Genomic DNA, 24,775 nt, shown 5'->3' on the forward strand with positions numbered 1-24,775 from the left:
GATCTGCTCCTAAGGCACTCAGATTTGCAGATGGTTGGAGAAGCAAAGCAACTCCTCATTAAATAATCATCATGACTGCAATGGACTGAGACAGTGTTGTTGTTGGGCTGTTAGTGCTTCTGACTGACCAACCAGCACTGCTGAAAAATAGCTCAAACCAACCCTATGAACTTCGCTGTCACTAAGGCATAGCAGTTGTGCAAATCCGCTTGTCCATGACTCAGTCAGATTCAGAATTCAATTATGCACATTGGCTACAAATGTTAGTAATATTCCGAAAAAGTAAAGTTGCACAATTTTGTTCGAGTTCTCTGTACATCCACGCCAAAACTGGAAGTCCCTTGAAGTTGTCAAAGGTTACAAAAAAAGTTGAGATTCAGTGCAGTTCAGAACTTTCAGTTACTCCAAATTTTCTTGTACTCTCCCCCTCAGATTTATGCCTTAGGACCTATTTTGACTAGCTCCAAAAAACTCAATTTTCTTAATGTATATTTGATAGTGTCTCTTGTCCAGGGGAGAGGCTTTTTCATGGTATTGTGTCAGGTCTCTTGGCTAACCAGTCAGCAAAGGAAGCATTTGTGGGAGGCTAATGTGTTTCCCTCGTCTTACCCTCTTAGGATCATTACTGTACTGTATTACACCACAGATCAGCTGTTTGCGTCGGACTTTCAGCGGCTCTCTGAGGCAGTGCAAAATGCTAAGAATGTTCCAAATATAGTGTACACTTGGATATATTATATATATATATATATATATATATATATATATATATATATATATATATATATATATATATATATATATATATATATATATATATATATATATATATATATATATATATATATATATATATATATACTATATATATACAGTGTGTATAAAAAATATTCACTACTTGGATGTTTTCCCCTTTTATTGCTTTTATTAATGGAATCATAGAAAATGAATAGATAAATGAAAAAAACAAAATAATGTAAATGAATTTAAATATAATACATTATAAATATGTAATGTAAAGGTATTCACCACCACTTTAAAGTTACTGACCTAATTCAACAGAGGACCAGCCAACTGGGGCTAGCAGTCTCACAAATGGGAATCACTTGAGTGCAGTTAATGTCTTTCAAGTGATTGTTGTATAAAGACACCTGTGTCCAGTCACTGGTTAATCAGTAATCCTGGCTACAATTCCACCATGAAGACTAAAGAACACTCCAAGCAACTCCGTGAAAAGGTTGTTGTAAAGTCGCGATGAATACAAAAACATTTCAAAGTCTGTCATTAAGAAATGGACGGAAGGGGTTTCCGGTTTCTTATTTCTTGCATATTTCTAAAAAATGGTTGAATACTGTTTAAATATGGAGAAAGGGGTTACCACCAGAAATAGTACAACAACGAATACGATAGAAAATACTCCTTAAATGAGCCAAGACAGCCGAAGCAGCTCTCCGGATCCTTACGCACATGGCAACGATGGACCCGGCACCCTGTGCAAAGTTTTTTAAAATTTAACTTCAGAAGCAGCATTAATGCTAATACATTAGCTAATACAGTGCAAAGGTAACCTTGAAGCTAAGCTAATAGACCAGGAGGGTTGTGCGCTCAGGGATAACCTAAGGATCTGTGGAATACCCAAAGGTAAAGAAGGCAGCAAAATGGTTGGTTTCGCGGATAAACTGCTGAAAAATGCACTTGACCTCCCTGCTGTCAGAGAGCTTGCAATTGACCAAGCTCATCGCACGCTGTCACAGAAGCACAATGACCCACAAGCAAAACCCTGGTCTATCATAGTCAAATTTGGAAGCTACCGAACAAAAGAAGAGACTTCCAGAGTGCATGGCAGAAAACAAATCTTCTACAATGAAACTCACTTCTGCGTGGACCATGATTTTCCTCTTGAGGTGCTAAAGAAACGCAGTGAATACACCAAAGATACAGGCAAGGTACTCAGCTGTAGTATGGGACACCCTAAAAGTAGTTATAAGGGGTAAAATGATATCTTTTTGTGCCCTAGAAAAGAAATGAAAACAAACGAGACTGAAAGACCTCAGCAAAATTTTTTAAGATCTTGAAGCACAGCACAAAAGAGAACAAAAGTCGTGCATTTGGTTCACACCCATATTCACCCTTGGTTGTTGATTTTTCATCAACCAGTCATATTCTATTGCAGTCAGCCTCATTGTGTCTCATCAGATTCCCCCACTTACAGCAATATAGGATGTGTTGGAATTGGATGAGACATTAGATTTGAATAAATGCTTTTGTGTGGTTCCCCTCCAGCCATGAGCTCTAAACGGGCTTAGTTTTTTCTCTCCACCTCTAACTTCCACACACCTATTCAACTCTACCTAACCAAACACAATCTAGGAATTTGAAGAAGGTTTTTCTCTCATAGGGCACATGTTTCAACCTCTCTTAGTACTAACTGCTGTCAAGGTTTTTCATATCTTTCATTTTGATAAATTGGCATTTAAACATCAAATGCTAATGGAAACCAAACCTTGGCTTCAATTACAAGCTGTCCAAACACCAGTTGTGTGATGGTCTCATTGTGGGCCAGGCTGTCACTCTGACTCTTACTTACATGCCTCCTTGCTACAGACAGGTTTTTTTTTATTAGTGAAATTAGGTGAAAGACAAGGTGACATTGGGGACAAGTACATCACACCACGAGGGTCAACAAATACAGATAGTGGACATACGGTACAGATAACAAAAAAAACAACAACATACAGTTATTATGATATGTATAGAAGTATTATAGGTGTGTGTGTGTGTGTGTGTGTGTGAGTGAGTGTGCATGCATGCTAGTGGCTGAGAGGCAGATAGTATGGTATTATAAACGTATGTAGGTATAGATTGATGATGCAATAAAAATAAGTAAGTAAAATAAAGTATAAATAAGAAAAGAGAAGGAGGAGGAAAGTAAAACTGAAGGAACAAAAAAAAAAAAAAATAGATAAATAAGTTAAATAAGTAGTATTGGTATGCAACATGATATGAGATGTATTGACATAGTACAGTGTTATATAATATAACCTTATATAATGTATTTAGATAATTGAGATAAGATAAGACAGTATATTGTAATATGAGATATTATAAGAAGAAATGCAGTATGTTATAACCTAATATAGTCTGAAGAGATAGTGTGAGGTATGATAATGTAATACAGGGCAAATATGTAATGTAATATATCATGCTGTAACACAGGATAATAACATAATATATATGTAAACATAACATATGTGCAGACAGGTTTTGTTGTTGTGTTCCCCCTTATGGTGTGTTTTTTGAAGGGTATAATAGTACACAGAAGACACGGTTCGGTACATACCTTGGTTTTGGGGCCGCTGTTCATAATGACTAAGGCAACAAAAGATTGATTATGCAAAAAGATATCCTTTTCTTCTGCTTGTGTGCTTCAAATGCAGTTAGAAAAACAGCTTTCAGGTGCACTGCCACCCACTCGATTTGGAGTGTGGATCAGAACAGTCTTCTGTTGAGCTGCCCCAAAACTCTGTATGGGGCGACCATGACATCACGTCATAAATAAGACAAGACAACACATTGGAATTGTAATATGAAGAAAAATGTAAATATCCTAAATAAATAAAGCATACATGAAATTAAGACACACGGCCAAAGCATAACTATGTTATGAGAAAAAACCCTCAGCAATCCACCCAACTCTTAATCTTAATAATGGAAAACCCTGCTTGTTATTCTGGCATCGCGTTCACTATGGTGTCGATAACATTCTTATGTAAACAAAATTGCATGTACTCATAGCAGGCAATATTGAGGTCAGCAAATATTATTGAGGTCAATAAGATGCATAATAGATTATGTACGTATTGTGTAGCTGTATGTAATTGTGTTACCAAAATGGCTGCTGACACATTAGCTCAGGTCAGTTAGGTAAACAAAAAATGCTTTTATAGTTTCTGTCTATTTTACCCCGGGCCTCTGACCCCAGCCCACTTCTCTCTGGATGTGTGTTAGCTCTGTCCAGTATGGTATGAAGCTCAGTATACTTGAGCCTTTTGCCCCTGTGACCCCCGCCTCCAGTCCTGTGATGGTATGAAACTGTGGCTGCCTGTGCCAGCTCAATCTCCCTCTTAGGGATAATAATTGACTTTGACCAGGGATTTCTCTGCCCTTTCTGTTTGTGCCTCTTCCTGAGCACTTGCTGTGCTGGAAAGTTCTCATCAAAAATAGCTTGAAACAGTACAGTGTTCTGTGTGTTGCACCTACTTTTTAGTAAAGTAAATCAGGTTTTTCCCAAGAGCCCAGGCTGGCAGTGAAAATGTATTTTTAATATTTTGGTGTCATATGAAGCAGGTCAGTTAAACAGGTACAGTATTATTACAGTTAGTAAATTGGCTGCAAACAGCAGTTCTTACCTTTTTTAGGATTTTGCAGCAGCATGGGCAGAGGGCTGTGTTGGACCTGGGTTGTATGTGCATCAGTGCTGAGGGGTGGGAATCGCAGATTCCATGATACAGTACGGTCCATGCTATGTTGACAGGGTTAGGCATGGGACGATACGAAAAGTTAATATTGCAAAGTAATTGCAATTTACAGTATTATCCAAATAATTATCAAATTATGCTTAAAAATTGTAAAATAGCACTCTTATGCTAACAGAGATGGGAGTGCAAACTGGAAGTGCGGAACACATGTCCACTACAGTTGTGGAAATTCCACGATTATAAGAAGCAATGTGATCCGGATGTTGAAGATTCTGCATTGACAAAATCGAGAGTATGCAGCTTATGTTGATTGTTGATTGTCTGACCTCAGCTGAAATTAAAGTTATGTCACGACGTTGCTCCCATGCTTGTAATATTGGGCAGACATTAGGCTACGTTACTTATGTAGGAGGTATGTTGGAGGGAGGCAGAGATCATCTGCAAGTGATTAAAAAAAAAAAAGAAAAAGTAAAAAAAAACCTATATTAGTATTTTTTTTTCAAATGGACATCTCAGATTATATGAACCTGCTGGGAAGCACGAACTGGACGAGTCCCACCCTGAGTGTGACTTCTTCCTCACAATGATTACTCATCAAGTTAGCCATCTTCAGCTGAAGTGACCTTAAGGGTAGGCCTGTCACGATAACAAATTTTGCTGGACGCTAAATTGTTCCAGAAATGATTGCGATAAACGATAATATTGTCGTTTTGTGATTATTTTTCAACTCATATAATGATAATGGCATAATAATGCAAGTACACCCTTTCAAAGATCAATAAACTTTTATTTCTAAAGAATATTTAACATTGGAATTGGAATGTGAAGAACACATTTTAAATATCCAAAATAAATAAACAAAACAACCGGAAACAATAAATAAAAAGGACTCTCAGTCTCTGTTAGCAAAAATGGCACTTGGATTACACACAACCAAATACAATAATCCTAACCCTTTAGTATGTCGTCTTTCACGCTGTTGTACAGTTGTGGAATTGCCATTTGTGACATGTATGTTCTCCCAGGCAATTTGAACTGGCTGTCAAATGTTTGCAGCATTTGTCGAAATGCCGGCTTTTCGACGGTATTAAAGGGCTGCATCTCTTTAGCGATGTAGTGAACTACACTGTCTGTGAGTGCGCACCATTTTGCACCGTCCTGTTTGTATTTGTTTTAACGTCTAAACGCCCCAGTGATTGTGGACCGTCGGGAAGATGGAGACGGCCCCTCTTTGCTTTAGTTGTAGTTTTTTTTTCCCAGCTGGAAAAACTGCATCGGATGATTATGCTTTAGGTGCAGATGCATGTTTGTTGTATTGCTGCTTTTAGTTGCTACTGTTTTACAACAAATGCGACATACAGGCTCGTCCAGGTTAAGTGGTTCACCACAGTCATTCAGTTTGAATCCGAAGTGCTCCCACACTGCAGCTGTCGTGTTCGGCTTTGAAACCAATTCCATCTTTGTTTTTATTCCTTCAAATCTCAACTAGCGTTACCTCTGGCTTGCTACTCCTCAAGGGGCTCTCATGCTGCACTGTGTTATGTCAGGTGCAGGGCCCCGCCTCCACACACAGAGACAAAGAGTGACTGACAAGAGAGTTCACCTGAGAGACAGGAGGAAAACAAACAAGCATGCAAATGGGAATTATCGAGCTCATTTTTATTTATCGTACGATTAATTGATTGATTACCGTGACAGGCCTACTTGAGGGCATGATGGGAGTCCATACAGAGTCCATAAATATTTAAATAAGTCAGACTGACTTGGAAGGGACGGAAAAACTAGGAAATTAATTAAGAGCAAAGTTGCAAATCTGAAGACATCTGGAAAGATAAAAAGAACTTTTTAACTGATTGTTGAAGGATGCAAAAAATTATCTACATGCAGGTCCTACATTTTCATTCCTGGCTCAGGCGAAAAAAGTACAGCCATGCAAAGACTGGGGAAAAGCGTGATTTGTTGCTGGTGGTGCCCTAATGGAAAGTGTCTGTAATCCAAAATGGCGTTTAAATTGAATCCATACTTGAAGACTGGGGGCAACAATCACATTTGTCATGTAAATGGGTGTGGAAGAAAGAAGAGGTTAATGTAACAAGGCTTTCAAATTGACCAGAGAAGCAGAGTAGGCTTCAGTAGCCGTTTTTAGACAGAGCACCAAGCCGCCAATTTGCCCGTCCTTTTGGCGGCTCGGTCCGCGGTTTTAGACAGAGGGCGGCAAATTGGGGGTCTGTTGTGGTCCGCCGATTTTCCGCCTCGGAAGGTACACTTATTTCCGCCTCGACTGCTATCTAAAAACAAGGCGTCAATGTGCCCGCACTGTAGTGCGACCCACAGCCGGGGAGTTTTAAAACCAAGAAACAGCTGATCACAGCAGTCAGTCCTTCATTTCACCCGCGGACATTAAGATGAACAACTGGACAGCCGCTGAGATCCAGGAGAGGCTAGCGTCTCCTCGGTCTCTGTAGCTGTTTGGTTGTGTTAGCTTGATGTTGTGTCGGCAGGCTAAGGACGGTCGCTACTTTCAAAAGCCTTAAAAGCTTAAAAGCCCCCCGCTAAGAACCCAGTTCTAAACTCCAATGGGGTGCAATGTAAAACTCTTATTTTGAAGACGAATTCTATGTCACCATTCACAGCCCGACTTCGAGCTTCACGTCACGTCACATATTTACGTCTACCTCAGAGGCGGCTTTTGGAAAAGGAGGAATATTACGCCTCCGTTTTAGAAAGACAGGCCGGCAAATGCGACCCTTACCTTGGAGCAAATGTGCCGCCTTTTCTATCTAAAAAGGGCTAGTAACTAAACAAATTAGGGGAGCTTTAATATCCTCATATTGGAGCCAAAGCCTAAGTTCCTTACATTCGCTGCCCATGATAAAACAGAAATTTTGGAGGCACCATCCCACCCAGTGTCTTAAGTCTCTGGAAATCTGACATCCCAGCCTAGGGGTTTTTTCATCCTATACAAAGCCAAGACAAGAAAATCCACCTTTTGGAAAAGGAGAGAGAGAGAACGATTGGCAGGCAAATATGAAAAACAAGGGAAAATATGAATCTCAATAGTGTTTATTCTAGCGACAACAGACAGATTAAGAAGGCACCATCGTTCAAAGTCTTGTGTAAATTTGTAAGTAAAAAAACGGATTTTCCTATAAAGATTATCGAACATGTCACAAATATTTATGCCAAGATAAACAAAGCTTGAGTTAGAGGTCTGAAAGGGCAGGTTTTGAAGTGGAAAATCTTAAGCCGGCCCATTAGCAGCTGAAGTCAAGATACAAATAACAAGGGCTATTTTCACCTCTACAGCATTTCTGATATTACCCCAGAGATCAGGATGTGATTGTAAAGCAACTGATTAAAGTGAAACTCCCACCAAAAAGCAACCAAGGCTTTATTTGTGATTGAATATGAGTCAAACCTTCCTGTAAAAACATAATTACCACGAAAGAGGCACTTTTAAGATCACCGTAGTTGCGCTTTCGGACAAGCTCATTGTCAATGTAGTGCAGGTGCACTGGTACGCTAGCATCAAAAACACTAAGAAGACTCGACACAACATGAAACTTGGCTAGTAGTATCACCAGGGTCTCTACACATGAACACGAGCATTGAGCACATTGTTTGTGTACACAGAGTTTACTAAAAAGAAGGTTTTTGAACAACTCACATTAGTAGCTGTGTCTCTGGCGTGCCGCCATCATGGCAGACAAAAAGTGTCGATCCCCGGGTGCGACCAAACAGGAAGGCTTGAGGAGTGGTCCACCATTACTCTGCCAACTTCTACTTCTACAACTTCTCCTTCCCCTGCAGCCTCGTCACAAACTTTAATAAAAAAAAAAAGGGTTTAATAATGGTTTAATAATATGGTTGATTGTTTACAGGTTCAACAACTGTAGGCTAGAACAAAAAAAAAACTAGGCCCAAACTTGGAAGTCCTGGTTTCTTTTCGGTTTCTCTCAGTACTCTCAGTTTTTAACGATGCAAGCACAGTCTGTTTTAAGCTTCCTCCATTCACATTCTATTGTGTTGCCGAACACAGCTCCATTCACTGCTGGTCCAACACATGAACGTCTTTGTGTAATGTCTTTGTACCATAGTCTAGTATTTTTTGTTGCTATCATGTCTTTGTCTTTAGATAAGCAAATACATGTTTGACTATAAAGTCATTGTTTGTTGTTTCTTGACATTTTACAGTTCCGTCACTGAGTGCTTTCCGGCTTTGCTGATGCTTTACTTAAATTACAATTAATTCTCACTTGCCTGATCAGCAAGTGTTTTCACTGTGTTATTGTACTGACTATGAGATCACCCTACTGGTTGAGAGACTAATAATAGTCTGTATAATAACTTTTGTTAACGGCATATTGTTACTAATATTTTGAGCTATAATAGTAATCATACAGCCTGTACCTATGATCTTACAGTGGCTGCACAAAGTCAGGGTCCTAATCCATCTAAGCAGTTTAACTTGTTGGAAGTTGGAAAAATGTGACCGCATCATCTAGACTTTGAGTGTGAGATTCAGCCAGATTGGTGTGTCTATTGAAGATAACTCTGTATTGTTCAACTTGACATCATAAGATGGGTTACACTAGAATACCAGAGATCTCAATTTAGCAGACCAAAAATAATTTCTTAATGATTGAAGGGATTGAAGTTTGGAGAATTTCACCCATGGTCTCTTTTTATTCCAAATGATTGATGAAATGTGCATATCCCATTGTCTTATTTGTCTGTGTTCCAACATTTTCATTTAGAAACACAAACCTGAGCCATCATTGTGACCAATACGTTGTCTGCAAATACATTTATTTTATACTCCATCCCTCCTATGTATACCTTTTAATACTGTCTCCTGTCGAATTCCTTAAGCCAGTAGTTCATTAAATACATTAAAGGGACTAGGGTTAGCAGCGCTGCCCTGCCCTCCTTTAACACGTGATTAAAGCAGGTCTCCATTTAAGGGAGTAATGTTCTTTCACTGACTTTTACCATTCTGGGGGGAACCATCAGTAGACTTGTTGGTATATCTCTTCTTTTATCATGCTCACAGTAATTTCAGCGTCAGTTTTGCAGTTTGCTTGTAGAAGTCATTCTGCAGTCCTTCATGTTGATATTATTATCTAATTCTACATCTGTTGTATTTGCTTTGAAATCTTCTTTACACTGCGACTTTGCTATGACATAGACATCCAAACTGACTCATATTTGAGACTTTGAAGTTTCTTTTGTTGAATATTTTTTTTAGTTCTGCAACTTCACAATTCTGTTAAATGCAATATGTTGAAACTTGTTTGATGTCAACCTTACCCAAACCTCACATTGCTCAGTGTTTGTACTTTTCATGTTTTTACCGCAGCATGTCTGGCACAGCTACAGTAACTTGGCCCAACTGACTTTGTTCTGATGAATTATGTTGCAACAAAAGATGAATAGATGGTATTTCAATAAATAGTAAAAGGAAAAGAAACTCCCATTTTTGTTTCTAGAAAATCTAGGATGTAGTACTTTTTATTTGCTTTTAAAATAATGCACACATGGCCTCTTACAAATTCTGGAACCAGACGGAACCCTTATTTTTAAGCAGGCCAGGTCCGTTGTATGGTCTGCACTGAGACACACAAAGATTCCACTGGATGCATGTCTGCTGCGTTCCCGCTCTGGTACGGTTTTGCGCTGTCATCCATCAGCAACCCCCACCAGCTGCGTTTTGAGACCGTTGAAGTTGGGGGATGGAGGAGGACTCGTTATCTACATAATCAAGCGCGTTTATTTTTGTTGTCGTGTTTATAACACATACTTATAACTGTGGTATAGGTAAGTGTCATAAACACAAAAAAAACAAAGTGTTTCTAACTGAAGGATTAGAAGAAGTACTTGTATTTGTGTCTTTTTTGAGACTTTTGTGCTGGTGTCAACACATAGTGTTTTATTTTGAAAATTAACAGGATGTTATGTTGTTATTTCGGTGTGTGACTTCCTGTCTGTTATGTGCTGAATGTGGCTGAATTACTGCATCGTGCTCCGGCATCCACCAAAAATAGAAGTTTGTACACGTATCTGGTGGAATTGCTGACTTTTATACCGACCTAGATTGGACCAAAACAAATTGACCCACACATACACACCAGAGTTAGTATGAAGCATACCAAAAAGGTTAGATGTGATCTTTTGGTGATGTGCCCTGTCCTAAACCCCCCCTTCGCCTCTGTCTCAGGTTCAACTACAGGTCGACTCACCATCTCACCACCAATGGCTTCTATGAGTTCCTCAACTGGTTTGATGAAAGAGCCTGGTATCCTCTGGGTAGGATAGTAGGGGGCACGGTGAGTGTTTCTTATGCATGGTTGGGGTGTACATGGTTGTGTGTGTTCTGGAAGGGTGTGTAATTTCTGCCTCAGCCACATCCTGCATTTTCATTGTCCTTATTTCTCAAGAGTCATTGTGGTGAATCTTCAGTCACCTCTCTTGAACTGCAGGTCACACACAGTAGATCTGTCTTAATAACAGCTACAAAACAGAAAAGCATTTTTAAAGCATTTTTTAAAGTCATTTTTAAACACTCCCTTACACTTGAACTCATCTCCTCATGTGTGTCTATACCCCTCTGTGGGATCTCTATATGGGCTAATGAAGGTCTGAACTAACTCTTTGTAACCAATCTGCTCCTCAGAGTGCACTTTTGGACACTCAGACTAGCTGACAAAACAGCTTTAAGTATTTGGTTTTGACTCTGAAGCACCCCTTTTGCATCATACAGAGTGACAATGGAAAGAAATGAAGGACAAAAAAGATTCTCTACTTTAGAAGCTGTACTACTGTACACTACTGTTATACTACCACTTGGTCTAATCTTGTAATGTAGTGTTTGAATTGTTTTCTTAAAATAAAGTCTTTGCAATGTGTCCATGGGAAGGTGTGTACATTTTAATGAAAAGTAACATTAACAGTTTGAATCAGAATTATAATGTCAAGATTACGAAAATATTTAACTGCAAGTAAACAACTGCAAAAGAAAGCTGAATTTTCCATGTCCATTCCAGTTACCAGGCTTAAAAAAAACTTCAGATATCCTTTTTTCAAATAGCAAATTGTTGCATTGTATTCAGTACCAATTTTATGTTTCATCAAGGTAATGATGCAGGCTGGCGAAAGTACGTTTTCAGTCCAGTAGGTCTGTGAGCTTGTAATGTGATCTTTTTTTCTTTTTCTTTTTATCGGTCTGCTGTTGAATTACTCATTCCAGCTGTTAACACTGGCATTTTGCTGTCACAGCAGTGAAACTTTGTATGAGGCAGCAATGTCAGTTGCACAGATCTCTTACTGCGAAGCACATAAATAACTGCTTCTCATTAATTAATAACAGTAATGATATTTATCATTATAACCTCACTCTTGTAGAATTTTCAGAAAAAAACTATTAAACTTATTAAACAGCCTCAACCATTTTTTGCCCCTCTCCTCTGTTCCCCCTTTTCATCCAGGTATACCCAGGTCTGATGGTCACAGCGGGCCTCATCCACTATGTGCTCAACCTGCTCCACGTCACCGTCCACATCCGGGACGTATGTGTGTTCCTTGCTCCAGTGTTCAGCGGCCTGACCTCCATCTCCACCTTCCTGCTGACGAGGGAGCTGTGGAACCAGGGTGCTGGGCTGCTTGCGGCCTGCTTCATTGCCATCGTCCCTGGCTACATCTCCCGGTCTGTTGCTGGCTCCTTCGACAATGAAGGCATTGCCATCTTTGCCCTGCAATTCACCTACTATCTCTGGGTACGCTTATACACATGTTATTCGTGCTCCCCAGATTCTTTACTCTCCATTTTATGTGTGTGTGTGTGTGTGTGTGTGTGTGTGTGTGTGTGTGTGTGTGTGTGTGTATTTTTAGTGCACACAGACCAGACCATCAATCCTTAAGCAATTTTCCTGCTTCTAACACTAACTATGACATTTCGAGCATACCTCTGATATTTAAAGCTGATATCCACTCGGTTAGGAAGCCCAGAAGTTACTATTATTGGTGGCATAGATAAATCGTGAGAAGCATAACCTGCTTAAAAGCTAAACATTGAGCCTTGCATTGAAACTCAGATTTTGAACAGATAATACACAGATGTAGACCCATAGGCTTTGAAAGCTCGTACTAGATCTGGGATATGCTTGGGCAGAAGAGTAACTCTAATGCAAGTCTCTAGATAATGGCTCCCTACTATTCTTTTCTTTTCTCTCATAGCCTCTCTCTTCATCTCATTTGATCTATTACATTCTTCCATCCATCTCATTGGCTCAGCTCCTCCCATTTTTCTATTCTCATCCAGCCAATAGCAATGTCCCCAACAATGCTTTCATTAAGTAAGGGCTTGTTAGCTTTGTTAAACCCATGTTAGCAGTCCTCCATTCTGGCTGTCAAAATTCTGTCAAATTTAAATAAAATAAAAAAAATAAGAATAAATAAAAAATAAATAAAAAAAAAAAAAATTATGAATATTTAAACTGTGTGTAAAAAGTATAATTGATTAGACAAATTTTGATTTGCGTTTTGAAATTTGAATGTATGGGAAGATTAAGAAAGATGAGTGGGTTTGAAGGTATTTCTGATTGACTTCCATTATAATGAAGCTAAGACTTGGCCCCAAAGGAAGTTGAATATCTTTACCAGTTTTAAAGGGATTTGAAAGTTGTATGAGAGAATGAATGTGGACCAATTGTGGAAATTTTCTAATTTAAAGTTTGTAGCTTAAAGCATGCATGAATAGTTTAGTTTTGAAAGATGTTCTATAGAATGTAATATTTCTGAAAGTATGAAAGATAGGAAAAATCTGAATGTGTCTTATTGGTTAATGCTCTTCTCTGTATACTGCAGGTGAAGTCAGTGAAGACGGGATCAGTCTTCTGGGCCATTGGATGCTGCCTCTCCTATTTCTACATGGTGAGAAAATACACAAAAATGTTTCACATTTATGTGCTATTCTTAGAGTTTAAAGGTAAGCTATGCAGGATTCTCCAGGGAAAGCAATGTATAGACTCAAAAATAATCCTTCTCAATCCTCACTTATGACTCACTAGAAGAATGTGCGTCTGATTCTATAGAGACCCTTTCCTCTGCCTGCATTTTCCAATTTTCTTAGTAGCCATTTTTAGACAGGACACCAAGCCGCCTATTTGCCTGTCCTCTTGGCGACTTGGTCCGTGGTTTTAGATGGAGGCCGGCAAATTTGGGGTCTGTTTTGGTCCGCCGATTTGCCGCCTCGGAGGGTACACTTATTTCCGCCTCGCCTGCTATCTAAAACCGAGGCGTCAATGTGCCGGCCTCTGCGTTAGGTGGGCAGAGGTGTCGATGACCTGCACTGTTGGGGAGTTTTAAAACCAAGAAACAGCTGATCACAGCAGTCAGTCCATCACTTCATCCGCGGACATTAAGATGAGCAACTGGACAGCCACTGAGATCCAGGAGATGCTAGCATCTCCTCGGTCTCTGTAGCTGTTTGGTTGTGTGTCCGCTTGTTGTTGTAGCGGCAAGCTAGGAACGGTTGCTACTTTTAAATTAAAAGCCCCCCGCTAAAAACCTGGTTCAAGGTAATCATTACCAGGTGCAACATTTTTGCCATGCTGCCTTTCTGAAGCATGAGTTACGGTATTTCTCTAAGCGAATTCAACCATTTCAGAGCGTCCTCAACACAAACTAACGTTATGCCCGGTGACTTGAAAGACACTTTTGCTAACCAGTAGCCATAAAGACATAGCTAAACCCTGGAGTTGACATAAAAGCTAACAAGCTAGATTTACCAACAAGCTACGTAGCTCAACTGCAACATTGTAAGTTGATATGTGCTATTGCGAGTATTACTGTAACTACTGCAATCTTAGCTTGTGGTTAAAACATATAATGAAACTTATATCAAGCAGGGGTCCTTACTTGTCCAGCAGAAAAGCAGCTAACTTTGCATCGCTCTTGAGTCCTTACAAATCCCACAGCTCCCTCCACCTCTGAAATGATGCTCCTTGTTTTCTCTCTGGCTCGGTCCCTTTCTTTCTTTTTACACTCCTTTTCTTCGTCAGTCTTCTTATTTCTTCTTTAATGTGGGCAATGATGGGGCATTTTCTGCCTACTTTTTCTTGACTACAAAATTGCGGAAGTGACCCAAGATCGATATCGATATAGATGTGTGTATATATAGATTTAGATATAGATGTATACATCTTCAAGAAACTGAAACACTTCCGGTTGCCTGTTATACAGAATAACCATGAGAACCTCCATTGATTTTCTATATTCCTATGTTTGGTCTGCTACAAATGCCAACGTCACATCATAAACTAGAAATGACAGCAACATGTAGAAGAAAACAGAAGTACTTCAAAATGATTTAAGTGCCCCACACAAATCTTCTGCACAGCCGGCCTCACATCACCCGAAGCCATTTCATGAGACAACAAAAGATCTTTTGGGGAACCTTTCTCCTTTCAGAAAACTACTTCACATATCTATTTCATTGGAACCTTTTCCCTTTCCCTCCAATCATTCAGCCAGACTGTGATGAGTTTGTGATGAATCATTTGAATGTCTCATGCTGTAAGCTATAACGTCTTTTCTCTGGCAGCCACGGGGAGTTACATGACATTTGGAGACAATACTCACAAAGCTTGAAAAGAGATGCATGTGTGTCGGTGTCTTTGTTCTGAACATGTGTCAACCCGTGAGTGTTTCTGTGCGCTCGTGTGCCTTTGAGGATTGGGACAGACAACATAATCTGAATGGCAGTCTTAACGCTGTAGCTCATAATGATTTCACAGCTCTCAAGTGGGCTGTGCAGCTTTGCAACCTCCCTCTTATTGCTACCCATCTCATTATGAATGTGTATGTTTATGTGTTGCGAATAAGATCGAAATCACGTCCACCCTTCAGTTCCAAGGGACTACAGGGACTCGTGGGCTGGTTACAGTACTGATTATCCACTGCAGTTGAAAGCATTGCACAGATTCAGCAGGTATCAAAATCTCATTATGACAAGAAGCAGTAAACCAACCGTGTATGTGACTGTGTATGTGTGCATGCATTCGTCTGTGTGCAGGCGAGAATGTGTGTATACATAGTCCCAATAGTTACACCTATGTATGTGTTGCCACAGTTACCTTGAAAAAGTAATCTGATTACTGATGTAAAAGTAGTAACTTTTCTGATTACTTGTTTTTAGTAACTAAGTCACTAAGTTAGATTACAGGTTACTTTATTAGTTACATTCAGCAGCTACAGACAACACCCCCGCCGCTTCAACATAAAGATGACAATGGATTTGCAGATACACACTTTATTGGAAGTGCATTTTTAAAAGTAACGCCAAGCACAGCATTGATAGTAGTAGGGATCTTGTTTATTATGGCTCCAAACGAGGGCGAGTCGACCGTGTTTAAGGGCAGCATTTCCTCTCCAACATACTGCCAGACCGACTTCTTCAACTCTCCCCCACTTACTTGTTTTGCACCAAAGTCCAGCTTTTGTTGTTTGGGTGGTGGAGGACCTCCTGCAGAAGTCGAGGCCGTAGCTTTGCTCGCAGCTCTCTGCTCAACACCACCTGGTGGGACTTGCTCTGTAAATGTACTGTGCTGTGACTCCAAATATTTCTTCAAATTTGACGTCGTGTTTTTGAAGCTTGATAGTACTTTGTCGCCAGCACAGAGTGTACAACAAACCTTAATATTCTCATCATTAGCTGACACAAACTCAAAATAATGACTATTTCCAGCTAAGAAAAAGCGCATCTCTCTCCTACCTCCATTGTTGTTTGTGTTTGTGTTGCTGCGTGGTGTTACACGTCCTCGTGCTGAAAAACTTGACTTGTCGCATACATGACAAAGAAGAAAGCAAAAATATATATTCTTACTCAGGAAAATGACAAAAATAATAGTAACGCACAGTGACTTGAATAAGTAACTTTAATCTGATTACTGGTTTGGAAATATTAACCCGATTGATTACTTGTTACTGAAAAAAGTGGTCAGATTAGAGTAATCTAATTTTACTAAGTAACGCGTTACCGGCATCACTGTGTATCATTGACTATTATTGCTGAAGCTCTGTATTTATAAGAAAATGCTGTCATTAAACACATTGTGTTGTTTGTTTCACAGGTCTCAGCTTGGGGGGGTTACGTGTTCATCATCAACCTCATTCCTCTTCATGTATTTGTGCTGCTGCTCATGCAGCGCTTCAGTAGGAGAGTCTACATAGGTGAGATGCAGCACACACACACACTCACACACACCCACCCATAAATACGTTATTTATGTTCGCATTAATTAAAGCGCTTAAACAGATGACTTGGGGGTTTATATTTACTCTCATTTGACATTCAGTGTAGCACATCCAAAATAAATAGTGTACAGTGTAAAAGGCAGGGTAGTTGTACAGACAGCAACCACAGACGCACACAATCACATACACACACACACACACACACACACACACACACACACACGCTACTTCTGTACTTACTTTAAAAGACTCAGAACAGCATGTTATTCTTTGTCATATCCACACTGTATAAACACACTTACTGATAATTAATGTCATCCACTGATGTTGTGTCTGTAATATATATATTAGGTTAACACAAGACCACAAGGAGTACATGATAAAAGTAAAAGAGATTGAAAGTGAAAGTGCAGGCAGGAAGAGAGTGGAGAGCGCTTCGTTGCACAGCCTGAACTCGCCTCAACGATCATGAATCAAATCCTGACCCCAGGCTCAAAGCCTCCTCCTGATGCCACAACAGCATGCCATTGTTTCATACCAAATGAATAGCCCATACATACAGTACCTGGTCATGATCCTGGATGGGGTTAACTTTGCATGAAAGTTGCGAAATGTGAAGTCACAAAGAAGCCATACTGAAGACAGGTCGAACTTATGACTTGTAGAGAAAAGTACACACACACCGCCTCCCCACCTGTGCCTGTCTCTCTCTGAAGGCCAGCTTTGTGCTCTCTGCCTGCAGCAGAACAGTAATTGAGTTAGTTCAAAGTTGTAACTGCTCACCGCGTTCGGTGATCCATGCACTTTACTGTCGTTTGGAGTCCAGCATGTGACCTGCTTTCACACAACAGCCACCTCTACCTACATCTTTCCTGTCTTATAAAACAGGGAATACCCTTCTAAAATCTAATTAGAATTTCATTATCTCATGAGCAGAGTCTCCTCTGCGGCTGAATGAAACACTTAAACTAGAAACTCCTCTGATGGATGCTGCTGGACTCTAATGGGCCTCAGCTTGGCTGCTGGTTCCTGTACCAGTCAAGGCCATCACATCACCCAGTGTCTAGAGAGCAGGTTCCATGTGCAGCCTGCTGGGGCACTGGGCCTTCATCCATTACAGAACAACACTGTCTGGCATCCTTGAGCAGTGCTAAATAATAAGATTAGATTTGATGAGAGGTTTTTGGAGAGGTAGGACACCCCATATCCATATCATGATTTTTCTGTTTGGATGATGTTCTAACAGAAAATGCAGGGGACTTTATGTAACTGCTGAAAAAGCAGAATTGACAACATTATGTGTACATTTCTGTGTATACAAATCAAAGTGAAGTGGCCAGAGAGTGCCACCAAATGTAGAGTTGTGTTATGGATTAAGAGTACAGAGATACAAGTATTAATTTTAATGTTATGCCTATATTATATATCTTTTCTTCTTATAGTCCAGAAATTCCACTATGAGACAAAAACTGATGAGATTTTAACTGTTGCCCTAACAAGTATTGTGTTTCTCAAAGCCTGATATTTCAAGGTCAGATATTTGTCACTTTAAACACAGCATGGCACAATGAAGAGTAAACGGAGTAAACGAATCCAAGTGCACTGCTGGATCTGTGTTGTCATTTGCAGTGGAAAAGGTGGTGTTGCGTTCGGGTTTTTATTGTTCTTATTGTGTGAAGCACTTGTATAGTACTTAGCTGGATGAGAAGTGCTAAACAAGTAAAGTTTGATTGATTGATGTACTTTGATATGTTTAAGAGTTTCACCTGTATTTTAGAAATATGGTTCTTCACCTGTGTATGTACACTTAAGACCTGTTAAGATCTGTTAAGATCAAATAAAACAATGTAAAAGTATGATCTCCCACAGCATCAGCACTCATCTGTTTTATCAAACAGATTTTTGCGATCTCTAAAGATGTGGTCTCTGCGTAAGGCCTTGTTTGCCAAAGCAGCTAGTAGCAGTAGGAAAGCCATGATTCAGGCGCTGAAAGCAAGGGACCATCCCACGGTTTATTAGTCCTAATGTGTATCACTTGAACGGTAGTATATTTAACCACAAATTATCCAATCCAATCAACAAAATTCCTCTGTGTCTACATCATGTTTAAAGAGCTGCTGGTCAAGGGGCATCATAGAGCACGGTTCATCTGCATTATTTCTGTTTAACGCATTATTTTTTTTATGATTAATTAATCGAAATTATTGCATTATATTGGCAGCCCGTTTTTTTTACTTTGACTTGTTGTGAAGTAAATGTAAATTGTAAAATGTACAATGTAATGGCTATAAAATAATGACCCCATCAGTGTTAAGAATGGTTCCCTATAAACCTCCCTTTCATGGCCTTTCTTTGCCAACTGACACAAAATCTCCCAGGAAAGTGACTGGCACCATTTCTATTTGCCCATTTGTATATATAAACTCACATTTGGCCTGTGTTGTTGGTAAATGCAACTCTGAGGGAAACGGAGAGCATCTTATGCATGATTTATGCTGTTAAGTCTACCGAGTCTTTGAACATTTATTTTGATAAAGTGAGTTAGTTGGTGTAGTACTTTTGTCTACAGTTCGAACAGCTCTCATTTGAAGTATAAAACAGTTTTTATTTGTTTTATTTGCATTTCCCAGTACTTGAATATTAATCTGACTGATGTGTCAAAGTTGTCTGTTTCCAGTTTGACTGCCCTGAACTGGTTGATTTGTCTCTCCAGCCTACAGCACCTTCTACATCATTGGCCTGGTCTTGTCTATGCAGATCCCCTTTGTGGGCTTTCAGCCAATAAGGACCAGTGAGCACATGGCAGCAGCAGGTCAGTAAGCAATTACATGTGATCTGACTTGAGAATAGCATTGAAAGCCAGGAGTATATGTTTTCTGCTGGCCGGTGAAATAACCTTCAGTGATAAACCTTATTGTTACTTAAAACAGAATGTAACCAGTACTACTAAGGGCAGGTTCTTAATATACGAGTCTGTCTTAATACACTACTCATGAGACCATATGTATATGGCAGTGTTATTATTAGAATATGCATGTCAGTATTGCTTTAGACTAAAGTATCTGTATCATTTTTTAAATTTCCAATTGGGACCAAATTCACATCTGCTATCTATATGGTAGCAGTTATGCCTGTAATGGTTATTGCACACTAATTTTCCTTACATTTGTGATTAACTTAAATGTTTTAAAATGCTTTAATAGCTGATTAAATTAACATTAGAAACAAAATTGAAGTCAAACAGCAAATCATAAAAAAGCAAACAAAAAATTATAATTGTCTCTTTCACAAACATTTGACATTTTAAACAACGAAATTAATGTTTTTTCTCATCACTGATTTTGTAAACAAACCCTATAACTACCTCTTGAATAGAGAATATTTCCAAATGTTATATATGCTGTATCTCTGCAGGGGTGTTTGTGCTGCTTCAGGTCTATGCCTTCCTGCAGTACCTAAAGGACAGACTGACAAGGCAGGAGTTCCAGACTCTCTTCTTCCTGGGAGTCTCTGTAGCTGCTGGTGTGGTTTTTCTCTCTGTCATCTACCTGACATACACAGGTTGGTTCAAATTGTATTTTAGAAGGTTGGTCGACTGACTAGCTCTCAGATACTGTACATGTTTTGCACCAGAAACACGATATTTAAACCTGAAAATGAAACAACACTTTTGTTTCTTTTGTACAGTTGCACATTACACAACTGGGTTTGCAAAACACAATGATATTGTGCACACAGGCTAAAGTAGAGCTGGTTATTCACTTAATTTCACTTTTACATTGTAAGTTTGGTGCCACGGGAGAAACGAATGCAGAGCTGTTTAGATAACATCTTTACTCTAGGCCCTTAAAAAGTCTTAAATTGTCTTTGATTACATTTTATGCCCTTAAAAAGTAATTAAATGGTCTATTATTATTTGAATTTGTGGGCCTGAATTGCACCAAATAATAATAATATTTTTGGTCAAAAAGCAGTTTAATCTAACTCACTTTGATAACAATATTCACACATAAAGCCTAGACTGATATATACGACATACTGTCCCATTATATTTATGCTTGAATAAGAAAAATATCATTTTTCTTATATTTGGTCAAAAACTAGATTGAAAAGGCATTGCATTTGATTGTCTAATAACTGTATTGTATTGTTTTATTTATCAGTTAATGGCTGGGTGTACTTGTTTAAAAAAACAAGTGCTCTACCACATCTAAACATGAATCATCAGTCAGCCTTAGTGAGGGGTTTTATTTTCTGTGGCAGGGTCAGTTTTAATGATGGAGCGATTACTTAGTCAGAGGCCTGTTTTATCAGTTGAGCTGTAATCGACAGTGGAGTAAAAACTAAAGGTGAATTGCTCCTAAAAAAGTCCTGACTGCTTGAAGAATAGGGCTGATTATAGTTTGATGTGCAGTTTGAGGAAGGTCATGGCACTTGATTGATTACCTAGAGGATCAATGATCTGGCTTTAGGACAGTTGGGATTCATTTCTGACATATCAGACAACTACTTTGGCTTCCTGCAATTGTGGCTCCACAATTAATAACATAATAGTAAACAACATGAAAATAAAATTTCCCTATGGCTAAATGCAATATCCATCTATCCAATATTAATGCAGTGTTGTTACTTGTGTGTTTAAAAAAATGATTTAAAAAAAATTGGTCTGGTGTTTATTAAATATTTTATTAATAATAATACTTGATCACAGCCTCATCCTTTAAAATTGTAATGTAGCAATAAGAATTTGATGTTGATGTTTTATATTCATTCAATTCAAACTTTATAAAAACTTTATAAAAGACAATCAGTAGAATAATATACATCCAAAAAACAAAAATAGATTTGGTTTAAGAGATATAAAAAGTATATATTGGTGTCTTACAATATTATTGAAAATGACAGTTGAGTGTTATTATTTACACTATGTTCTGTTACATTTTGCCCAAAATGATTGGAAGCCATAGAATTGTTGCATCCCCACATTACAAGACATTTGACTTATGTGGTCAGTGTGGTTAGAGTAATGAAAGGCCTAACAGCAAGCCTGTCGGCTCATGTTAATGTAAAACACACTTGACTATGGACACTTACACCTGTCTTCCACCAGCTTCTAATTCATTGTGAACTTACCTGTTGGTGGTATTTGGTTGACTCTTGACCATCCTATCTAGGGCTGCACGGTATTATTATTATAATTCTATTTTTTTCTTACCCTGCGAATACAATACAGGAATTTTTATCAGATGACTTGAATAGCACTTTATGTTATGCTGCACCGCTGCTATCTTGTGGACAATTAACCTGCACTGATCTTACCTCTTTTTGTCGTACTGAGCTGTGTGGTACCGACATAAATGGTCAAACAAATGTGTTGTGTTAGTTACCTCGTTGTGGCAACAGATGCAAGGCACTGTCGACACAGAACACGTGTTTTGTCAATATCATCCTTCTTGTAGCCGAAATAATTCCAGATTGCAGAGTCTGCATGCACAGTGTGTGTCAGGTACCCTTGAAATTAGATGAGTTCATTTGCCTCCTACATCAAGCCCTGCGATGTGACTACTGTGCACACGTACATCGTGATGGTGATGCTCAAACGATATATCGTGCAGCTCTAATCCTGTTTGCACACTTGATCTTGGGACAAGTAACTGCTTTGAAATGGCTCCAAGTGACTTTCCTGACTTGTTCAAATCAAAAGTGTTCTCTTTCAGATCAGTGTGTTTGTGGCTGAGTCTAATGGGTGTAGCAAACTATTAAAATAGACCCAGAAAATTCATCAGCTGTTATCAGTCAGAATCAGTCAGAATACGTTAAGACAACTTTCTATAATTGCCAGAATTGATCGAAGTTGCTGTATGTTTATTTTTGATCCAGCAGATTTGGTCACATTTTCAGAAGACTCTATAAATTAATTACTTAACTAAATTTAATGAATGTTTTTGTGACAAAGTAGTATGTGTGCCATTAATTCCATAACAGATATATAAAAGTTGTAGAAATCATTGAAACTGAAGACTGCCATGATACACATGTGTACGTACATTTCCACAATTCCACAGTACCATGATTGTACATATAAGGCAGTAGCTGATCATGATTTAGAATCATGATTAGTTGATCAGTAGGAATGTTTCAAACCATTAATTTGGTCCACTGACAGTCCACAGCCATTTGTGTTAACAGGTCAGTGGTGGTTAGACATGTGTTTGTTTATATGGATGTAACTGAATCTGTATCGTTTATGTATGTCTCACCCTCAGGGTACATTGCTCCATGGAGTGGGCGCTTCTACTCCCTCTGGGATACTGGGTAAGTCATCACAGTTGCTGTGTACTTTTGCACTGGATTTCAAGTACCTGTTCGCAGCACTGGCAATATATTGATTAAAATTGAATACAGTAGCACATTTATCTATAAATCTTTTAAACTGTATCAGACAGAAAGTGGAGGAGTGAGATTAAGTTTCATCAGAGATTTATTGCACCTTGTCTACTGATTGATTAACTGTGAAGTCCAACTCGTAATGTATTCAGCTTTAGACCATCTCAGACTATGTGTTTAATAAAAGATCAAGGGAGTGATGATTTTTCTTGTGCACAGTTGAAAACTGTTGCCTATTTTTACAAAAGCATATGACTTTTCCTTACATTTCTTAATTATCATTCTCAGGTTTCATCCAGATCTGACAGACATCTCAAACCATTTACTGATGCTATCTTTGTGTGGCTACCAATAGTTTTAATGGTTGAACAGTGAGTCTGTCAGACCGTCAATCAGGCCTATCATAAAATCTTGAAAAGATTATGCTCCCATTCTCCTCTCATATCTGGGCTCTAAGAGAATTGCCAGATGGCAGCTTCAGCTGTAAAACTCTTAAACCCTTGTACAAACACACAAACATGTGTGTACATGCATTTGACATGGACCCAAGATAGATGAGATAACTGACATCAGCCGAACTTGATAGTCATCCCACTTGGAATATGATCTCACAGCTTTACGATCAGTAAGAGGAGTTGATTTCAGTGAGTCAAGTTGGAATATAAGGGAATAAAATGAGCTATTGAAGAAAGGGTTGAATGACACCAAAAGAATATTCATGACTGAATACTAACATGAAAAATAACTGCTTTTTCTCTTCCTTTGTTTAACCATACTTTTTCTGTGGTGTCTTCTTTCTCTTGTCTTCCATGTTATCCACAGCTATGCTAAGATCCACATTCCCATTATAGCATCAGTATCTGAACACCAGCCCACCACCTGGGTGTCCTTCTTCTTTGACCTCCACATCCTTGTGTGCACCTTCCCAGCAGGCCTCTGGTTCTGCATTAAGAACATCAATGATGAACGTGTCTTTGGTAAGAGCCGTGCCATTTATTTTTTTGTTATAAATTGGAACACTATTTTTCACAAAGGTGATAAAATGTGTCAAAGTTGTTCTTTGGACACAATCGGTGTTTACTGATTTACTATTCCAGTACTGAGGGGTTGATAAACAAAGCAGTATTTGTTAGGGTTGGTAGAATTGATATGGTAGAGCTGGAGACAACGCACTTTGAGAGTACCATCGCTTAGCCCCGGGTGATATAGGTAAAAAGTCTATCACGATAGTGAAGGTTCATATCAGTCTAACATGCCTCTCTCACTGTGGAGACCTTGAGCTTTCAGAGTGCAAATCACCTCTACACTGCGGTAGCAATGTAGGCTACTGTATGGAATAAAATGCTAGAAGTTATCCACACGGACACCATGCAGGTGCAAACCCAGTGCACTTCACTCCAGTACATAAGCTTATGCTGGTATCGCCTTCGCTGAGAGCAAATAAAGATCGCTCAGCGAAGTCACGGCTCTTCTCTGTAATGACACCTCAGTGGTGAAATGAACTCCTGACCAATGTCAGGCTCACTTATTCAGACTTCACCTCGACCCCGCATAGCATGACTGCCTCTTTTAGCTTCTGCTAAATGCCCTAAATGTAAATGGATACCATTGTTACCAGTAACAGTGTTTCCCCTAGGTTTTTTTGTTGGCGGGGTGGT

General features: G+C 39.0%; 1 protein-coding gene across 1 annotated transcript in view; it reads left to right on the forward strand.

Annotated features, from left to right (window-relative positions):
* LOC115567313 (dolichyl-diphosphooligosaccharide--protein glycosyltransferase subunit STT3B-like) overlaps positions 1-24,775 on the forward strand; it is a 57,609-nt gene that overhangs the window by 15,957 nt on the left and 16,877 nt on the right. The window contains exons 2-9 of the mRNA XM_030393735.1: positions 10,696-10,804; positions 11,963-12,250; positions 13,341-13,406; positions 16,607-16,706; positions 19,444-19,542; positions 20,145-20,291; positions 22,997-23,045; positions 23,940-24,094. Of these exons, the coding sequence (XP_030249595.1) occupies positions 10,696-10,804; positions 11,963-12,250; positions 13,341-13,406; positions 16,607-16,706; positions 19,444-19,542; positions 20,145-20,291; positions 22,997-23,045; positions 23,940-24,094 (1,013 nt within the window). The remainder of the gene's footprint in view (positions 1-10,695; positions 10,805-11,962; positions 12,251-13,340; positions 13,407-16,606; positions 16,707-19,443; positions 19,543-20,144; positions 20,292-22,996; positions 23,046-23,939; positions 24,095-24,775) is intronic.

The sequence above is a fragment of the Sparus aurata genome, chromosome 17, assembly GCF_900880675.1.
Source record: "Sparus aurata chromosome 17, fSpaAur1.1, whole genome shotgun sequence".
Classification (NCBI taxonomy): domain Eukaryota; kingdom Metazoa; phylum Chordata; class Actinopteri; order Spariformes; family Sparidae; genus Sparus; species Sparus aurata.